This window comes from Leucoraja erinacea, chromosome 9 (genome assembly GCF_028641065.1).
Source record: "Leucoraja erinacea ecotype New England chromosome 9, Leri_hhj_1, whole genome shotgun sequence".
NCBI classification, from domain to species: domain Eukaryota; kingdom Metazoa; phylum Chordata; class Chondrichthyes; order Rajiformes; family Rajidae; genus Leucoraja; species Leucoraja erinaceus.
In genome coordinates this window covers 41,783,319-41,791,630 of record NC_073385.1, presented here as the reverse complement: position 1 = coordinate 41,791,630, position 8,312 = coordinate 41,783,319, and the positions used below count along the sequence as shown (strand labels likewise).

The 8,312-nt window shown below is 37.7% G+C and overlaps 1 protein-coding gene across 4 annotated transcripts in view; it reads right to left on the bottom strand.

Moving 5' to 3' along the window:
- Window positions 1-242: 242 nt before the first annotated feature.
- strn3 (striatin, calmodulin binding protein 3) overlaps window positions 243-8,312 on the bottom strand; it is a 123,090-nt gene continuing 115,020 nt past the window's right edge. For all 4 annotated transcript variants that reach the window (XM_055640660.1, XM_055640662.1, XM_055640661.1 and 1 more), the window contains 3 exons: window positions 4,858-4,965; window positions 4,690-4,776; window positions 243-2,256 (listed from right to left, as the gene is read on the bottom strand). In XM_055640660.1, coding sequence (XP_055496635.1) covers window positions 2,087-2,256; window positions 4,690-4,776; window positions 4,858-4,965 — 365 coding nt within the window. In that variant the 3' untranslated portion in view covers window positions 243-2,086. The remainder of the gene's footprint in view (window positions 2,257-4,689; window positions 4,777-4,857; window positions 4,966-8,312) is intronic.

The following is an 8,312-nucleotide window of genomic DNA, read 5'->3' as shown; positions in this document are numbered from 1 at the left end:
ATCATTTAATGTACAAATTATCTCTTTATTCTTCATCACAAAATGCATCATTTCATATTCTTACTTGAAATTTCAAGTAATTTACATTCATCTTCAAAATATACTAACTGTCTTGAAGATATTTATAGGCCGTTTCACAGTGAAACAAACTCTTTGCATTTGATTATGCACCCAAATCTAAATCCACATCATTTCTACTTACTGAAAAAATACACATTAATTACATGCATTGAAAAAGTCTCCAATGCTTTTGGAAAATTGGAGATTTGTGTGTTTTAAATCACAATGTAAAAGATTCTGATTTAACGACATCTGTCCTCGACCTCCAACAATTAGATAGAAAATTACAATACTTAGCCAAAGAACATAAAAGAAAATGCAGTTTCACCCAGAAGATATATTTTTTTATTTCCAAATCCCTTTTCTAAATTGATAAATGATAAAAGAAGGGACATATTTTCAACATAATCTTATTTTACATCATTAGGATAATTAAGGATACTCTGAATTCCACAAAATACTAAGGCGGCATTTTTGAAGCTATACAACTCAAGTAATGTAATAACAAACACTAATTTACAGGTACACCATTTAATATTTATTATATGCATTTTATATACATTACTTTTAAACAACTGTATTTTAGCTATGTGGTACAATCTTACAAATTTACTTAATCATGTATTGTAAAACAAAAAAACCTTACAAAACTCATCAGAACTTGCAAACTCATCAGAAATCTTTGTGGAAGACTAGAAAAAATACTTTATTGTATTAATCATGCATTACACAAACAAAATCTTTAGTTACACCATTAACTGAAGCACTTTGAAAATCTGGGCTAGCTATTTCAAATACAGCAGCTTTCTGAATCTTGATTTGGCCATTTTAGTTTTCTATGTTTTTAATCCAAAATAAAATCTTTTCACTCCGGATTTCACACAAATTGTTCAGTTTCATGGAGTTAGGGAAAGCCCCTAAAGCAAGTATTCTGACAAGAAATCCTGGGCTGTGATATAAACAGTGTTCCACTTTAAACCTATATTTAGAGCTTGCTATTTTTCTGCAAGAGTTCCATGTTAGACAAAGATATACAAGGCCCGTTAACACACAATACATGAAGGATATAAAGACCAACAGAAAAGTGAAATAAATAACAGTAGGCCAATAGCATTAAGATGGTTAACCCTCGATAAATAAACTTGTAAATACAATAAGATGTACAAAATATCACATAGTGATAGGATGCTGCAATTTTATTTAACAGAGTTAATTATGGGTGTTAAACCCTCTGTGTTTAATTCCAACACATTTTACAGTTTTCAATGATTACTCTTAATTAGCTTTTACACTGATGTTAAAATAGCATCCACGTGGAAGGATTCACTGAGGATTTTGTTTCATTTAATGGCGCAAGGGAACGATGCAGTTACATAATAGTGGATCAGTGACGTTTCAGTGTGGTCTTGAGCCAATGAAACATAATATTAACCCTGTTTGGAGCATTATTCTGACAGGAAAATTATACAAAAGACATATAAAAACTAGACATCCTGTCAAAAATACTGTAAAACTAAGGTTAAAATATATTTAATTTCTATTTTCTTTATAATGCTGTAAGTTGCTTAAAAGTATGTTTGGTGGTGGAAAACTGATAAAGGAATTGAAGGATGACACTCTATGGTTCCATTTTAAGCTTGTTGTCCACCACTGTACCATAGTCCTTACCATAAGGCAGGATATGAGCCCGAATTATTTACTGCTGCAAGAATAAATTCCACAAGACTTTGAATACACCTACATAACAGTAAATTAGCTCAGTTTAAATCCAGTCAAGGCTACAAATACTGGTTTGTTTCTTTTTTTAATTACAGTAATTAAAATTAGTCAGCCTGACGTTATTCAAGGATCTGGTGCTTCTTGGATCAGTATGCACTGTCCCTTAACAGAGTGCCTGGATATCACCGCCCAGGGAGAACAGGCCAGTACTTAGTGTTGTATGATAACCGGGCAACTAATGGCAGTGAAGCAATTCCTGTATTTCCAGCTCACCTGCTACTTTGGGGCAAACATGTTCTAGCAATTGTTAAACAAACACCTTTGCGAGGGCATCTGCTCCTGCACAAGCAATATAGGCCTTTGATGGATGGAAGGCTACATCATAAATAGATTCATCACATTTCTTTCGATGGGCAGTAATTTCTTGAACACATGTCTTGCTATCCAAGTTCCATAGGCGAATAGAACAATCATGACCTGGTACAAAATTGAATATAGAAAATCTGCATTACAGTAGAAGAGTTCAAGTCCAATTACTGAACATATTAACATTTCTTTTTTGCAAGCTTATTACAACATTTTGATCCAATATAACCAAAGCTAAAGTAAAGACATTTCCATACAAAGACAGTTTCTTCCCAGCTGTTATCAGGCACTAGAACCACCCTCTTACCAGCTAGAGTATTGACCTGACCTTCCAACTACCTGATTGGAGACTTTTGAACTTTATCTTGCACAATACGTTGTACCCTTTTACCCTTTATGGAATGGAATGCTGAGGCTCTATAAGGCATTGGTAAGGTCGCATTTGGAATATTGTTAGCAATTTTGGGCACCATATCTGAGGAAGGATGTGCTGGCTCTGTAGAGGTTCCAGAGGAGGTTGACAAGAATGATCCCAGGAATTAGTAGGTTAACCTATCATGAGCATTTGTCAGCACTGGGCATGTATTCACTGGAGTTTAGAAGAATGGGGGGGGGGGGGGGGACCTCATTGAAACATGCAGAATAATGAACGGCTTAGATAGAGTGGATGTGGAGAGGATGTTTCCACTAGTGGGAAAGTCTAGGACTAGTGGTCATAGCCTCAGAATTAAAGGACGTTCTTTTATTTGGTCAGAGGGTGGTGAATCTGTGGAATTCATTGCCACATAAGGCTGTGGAGACCATCAGTGGATATTTTTAAGGCAGAGATAGATAGATTCTTCATTTGTACAGGTGTCAGAGGTTATGGGGAGAAGGCAGGAGAATGTGGTTAGGAGGGAGAGATAGATCAGCCATGATTGAATGGTGGGGTAGACAATGGGCCAAATGGTCTAATTCTATTATCACTTATGACCTTGTGTGCACACCGTGGACGGCTTGAATATAATCACGCAAAGCCTTTTCTTTGACTGGATAGCACACAGCAAACAGTGTTTCACTGTACCTTGATACATGTGACAATAGTAAACTATACAGATGAACACAGCAATTATTCAATATGTCTTATAAATACTAAGGGCCTTGAAAATGACATTACTAAGTAGAATATTATTGTGTATTAGTATAGTTTTGTGTAGGAAGGAACTGCAGATGCTGGTTTACACCAAAGATTGACTCAAAATGCTGGAGTAACAGCAGGACAGGCAGCATCTCTGGATTGAAGAAATGGGTTACGTTTTGGGTCAAGACCCTTCTTCAGACTGTCAGGGGAGAGGGAGACACTGAGAAAAGGAAGGGTAAGATGTGAAAACAAAACATCAAATGAAATATCAATGAAAATGTAAAATAGATCATTGTTAGCTTGAAAAGATTGACAATGAAGCAAACAGGGATAAAATTCAATCAGGGGGAGTCAGCCTGGTCCAAGATCTAAGAAAGGGGAGGGATGGAGAGAGGGTAAGCAAGGGTTACTTGAAGTTAGAGGTCAATATTCATACCGCTGGGGTGTAAGCTGCCCAAGCGAAATATGAAGTGTCACAGGGCCAATGTGACGGAAAGGTCAGTTTGGTAATGGGAGGAGGGGTTAAATTGGGTTGAGCACCCAGAAGATCAAGTAGGTTTAGGCGGATTGAGTGGAGTTCAGCGAAAGGATCGCTGAGCCTGCGCTGGGTGTGTCCGATATATAGGAGTCTACACCAAGAACAGTGGATACAGTACACCTGAAAAGACTGTCGGGGTCCTTGGACGACATTGGGATAGGAGCTATCGGGAGGGGTGTTGCATCTCCTGCGGTTGCAGGGGAAAGTACCTGAGAAGGGGGTGGTTTGGGTGGGAGAGGAAGAGTTAACCAGGGAGTTGCGGAGGGAACTGTCTCTGTGGAAAGCAGAAACGGGTGGAGATGTGAAGATGTGACTAGTGGTGGGATCCCGATGGAGGTAGCGAAAATGTCGGAGGATTATGTGCTGTATGTGATGTCTGCTGGGGTGAAAGGTGAGGACTAGGGAGTCTCTGTCCCTGTTGCGACTGGGGAGAGGGGGAGTAAGAGCGAAGCTGCGGGATATCAAAGAGACCCTTGTGAGGACCTCATCTATGATTGAAGAGGGGAACCCCTATTGTATGGTCCCAGAGTAGGGGAATCGAGGACCAGAGGACATAGGTTTCAGGTGAGGAGAGAACGATTTTACAGAAGGTGGTAGGCGTATGGAACAAGCTGAGGGAGGAGGTAGAGGAAGCAGGTACTATTGCAACATTTAAGAAATATTTAAACAGGTACATGGATGGGATAAATTTAGAGAGATATGGGCCAAATGCCGGTAGGTGCAACTAGTGTTGTCAGCGTGGGCAAGTTGGGCCCAAGGAAGGGCCTATATATAATCTGTTTTATTTAATCCTTGATTTGAAAAAAATAGCTATGGTCTAGTAAATTAAATTAATATATCTTAACATTCAAGAACACATTTTCTATTACAGAAAGGAGCTACATACTTCCTGACATTAAGTAGATTCCATTAGGATCCACTGCTAAACTAGTAACAGCATCCAGGTGAGCCACCATAGCATGGATCAGTTTACCTAAATAAATGAACAAAGCAGAAGTCAGCTAGATTCATTTGTAATTGTACATTATAAATCTTGATACTTTCAATCACTCACCTGTTTTATTATCAAAAAACTTAATATGCCTATCTTCATGAGCCGTGATAGTAACGGGCAATGTGGGATGACTGACAACTCTATTTATTTGATTGGCTAGAGGAGACACTGTGAACAGAAAGCAAGGGAAAATTTGATAAAATTATTCAAATCAAAACATAATTCTAATCATATCAAACTGTAAGCTACTGCTGTGTCATATCTAGAATTCCCAGAGAATTAAGTTAATATAAAATGGAAAAGGTGCAATTTAATCTAAACCATGCAGTTCTGAAAATTAAGCACTATCTTGATGACTTTCCTTCCATCATAAGGTCAGAAGCAAGGATATTTTGAAGAATGCACAAATGTTAAATTCCATTAATAACTCCTCAGCAAATGAAGGATTCGGTGTCCACGTGGAGTAAGACTTAGACAACATTCAGGCCAAGGTTCCACAAGACCCTTTCACCATCCACAAGGCAAAGTCAGGAACATGATGGAATTTTCTCCATTTGCTTGGATGAATTCAGTACCCACACTATTCAAGAAGCTCAAGGTGATCGAGAAAAAAGCTGCCTGGGGGACTGTCATCTGATCCATTACTATAAACATTCATACCATCACTGGCACAGTCGCCTCAATGCGCACCATTCACAAAATGCTCTACATTTACTCACCTGGGCCACTTTGACAGGATCTCCTAAATAGAATAAATAGAACTTCTACTGGTTCTTTACCACACTGTTTCTCATTGAGATTTGTCTGCATTTGTCTTACTATTAAGTCAAGCCAAGACACTCATCATCACTGCTATGCCTTCAAATCTATGTTATAACTTAATTAGTTACATGAAATTATGACATCCTATAATTAAAATCACATAAAGCATGTGGGTAATGAAATAAGCATGCTGACACTATAAGGCAGATATCCGAGTCGGACCATTTTGGAAAGCTACATTTCTATATAGGGAGAAATGAAAACCAGCAAGCTTCCATGGCACTATTCAATCCTCCCTGGAGATACGCTGGCCTTGATCCAAGCCATCTGTCTATCTATTTTTGGGGAACAGTGTATGATGTGGAATCTAAATTTACATGCATGGGGGAGGAGTAAAAATAGAACAAGCAAAGTCATTAATTGGACATTGGAAATACGCTAGTTTATTTTAACGTATTATAAAAGCACAAGGTAAACCAACAAGTGCAAGAAGTGTAAAAGTAAATTCTTTATTGTACCCGTCGAAAGGAAAATTATAATGTAACTTACATTATAACTATCCACTTTCTGAAGTGATGCAGCCTGACCTGTTGATTTACTCCAGCATTTTGTGCCTATCGTTTGCATTATACCTATCAGCCATACGGATGTTTTAATCTTTCCTTATCATTAAACAAAACGCCACTTGCATCCTAAATCATCATCATATATTTTTTGAAAGATTTAATTGTACATGAAGTTTTCAGCAAAGAACTCTCCCTTTCTAGAAGTAACTATAGATCACAGTTGGATATATTTTAACAGGTGGAAGAACGGACCTAGCACCAAGATTGTATTTCCTTTGCTCGCTTCATTAATGAAAGGAAAAATAATCTGACTATTTCAGGTGTCTTGCAGGGTTCAAAGTTAGGAGAAAAAGGGAAGCTAAACAAAGAAGACAAAAAGTGGGCACTGGTGAATGCAGAAATAAAATTTGATCTGCATGAAGCCACAGAATGATATTCAATTAAAAAACATTATTTATTTCATTGTTTATATTTTCATTCATAAACTGTCATCAAAATGTTGAAGGAACCTGAAGGAAAATAATAAGGTATGAACCAAGCCATGTATTGGACTACATACAAAGCTATCATATTTCAAAAAGCTAATATAAAATAGTCAACTTAAGAAAATATTCGTATCGATTGTCGATTTCATTTAAAAAAAGCTCAATTAACAATAAAGCATTGAGGAATCCGACCCAACCTGTTGCTTCAGAAGGGGTAGGGTACTCAGTCTCATTTCAACAATGCTATTTTTCTCCCTTTTACTCTAAAGTACTAAAAGTATTATCAACAATCATATGTGACGTTTTATAGCCAAGGTGATCATGGATCTTCAAAGCAATGCACTGATCATATTACTCATTTATCTATTCACTGGAGTTTCTGTACTATTTGAACTTCCTGCTTTTATTTCCATTGTTCAACTCCCTTTTGCGCTGATCTTGAATAATGCAGGCATTCAAAAACCAAGCTAATGTGTACAGCAGAGAATATCTTATTGACAATCAGGATTTTTTTTATTAATTAAAGAAATTTGACCTTGATACTAGGTTCAATCTTTTGCCTGCTGAGGTCAGAATTGCTTGAATGCTTTTTGAATTTTTCAAATTTTTGTTGATCAAATATGGCAATCAAAGTACAGACAGTGGAAGAAATAAGCAGCAGGAATAGCCATTTAAACCTTTAGGAAACAATGTTGGATGTGGAGATGGTGATAAGTGTACTCTTCCTTACTGCCCGGTTTGTTTCCCAGTTTCCCATACACCAAATATTTGTCAATCTTGAAATTACATATATTCAATGATTCAGCCTTCCAGGGAGCACGAATAGAAAATTCCAAATAGTTCAGAAACTCTAAAATGAAATTCCTCATCATCAGTTTTAAATGGGCATCCTCTTATTCTGAATCTGTCAATAGGCAATAGGTGTAGGCAGTAGGCCATTCGGCTCTTCAAGCCAGCACTGCCAGTCCATAACTTAGAGCAAGTCCATAACTTTAGATTTCCCCCACGAGGAAATATTCTTTCTACATCTATCTTGTCAAGCCCACTCAGAATCTTATGCATTTCAATGAGAAGCCACAAATGATAACTTAAAGAAGCTATATACGAATAAACTTTTAAAAAAAAATGTAGTATGAGACATTGGTTGAAAATATAGCATCAGAAACACAGCCTTACTCAAATGTTCAGTCTTAATGCTTTCAGGATTAGGAAACGAGAAGTGGAATGGCGAAAAATGGGCATTCAAGGAGTCAATTTAATGACGATTGACACAAAATGCTGGAGTAACTCAGCAGGACAGGCGGCATCTCTGGAGAGAAGGAATGGGTGACGTTTGGGTTGAGACCTTTTTTCAGACTGATGTCAGGGGAGTGGGCGGTACAGAGATAAAATGTAGTCGGAGACAGTAAGCCTGGTAAGAGAACTGGGAAGGGCGAGGGGATGGAGAAAGAGGGAAAGCAAGGGCTACTTAAAAGTTAGAGGTCAATGTTCATACCGCTGGGGTGTAAGCTACCCAAGCAAAATATGAAGTGCTATTCCTCCAATTTGCACTGAGGAATGAAAAACTTCAAGAAAGTGTTATAGAAACATAGAAAATAGGTGCAGGAGTAGGCCATTCGGCCCTTCGAGCCTACACCGCCATTCGATATGATCATGGCTGATCATCCAACTCAGTATCCCATCCCTGCCTTCTCTCCATACC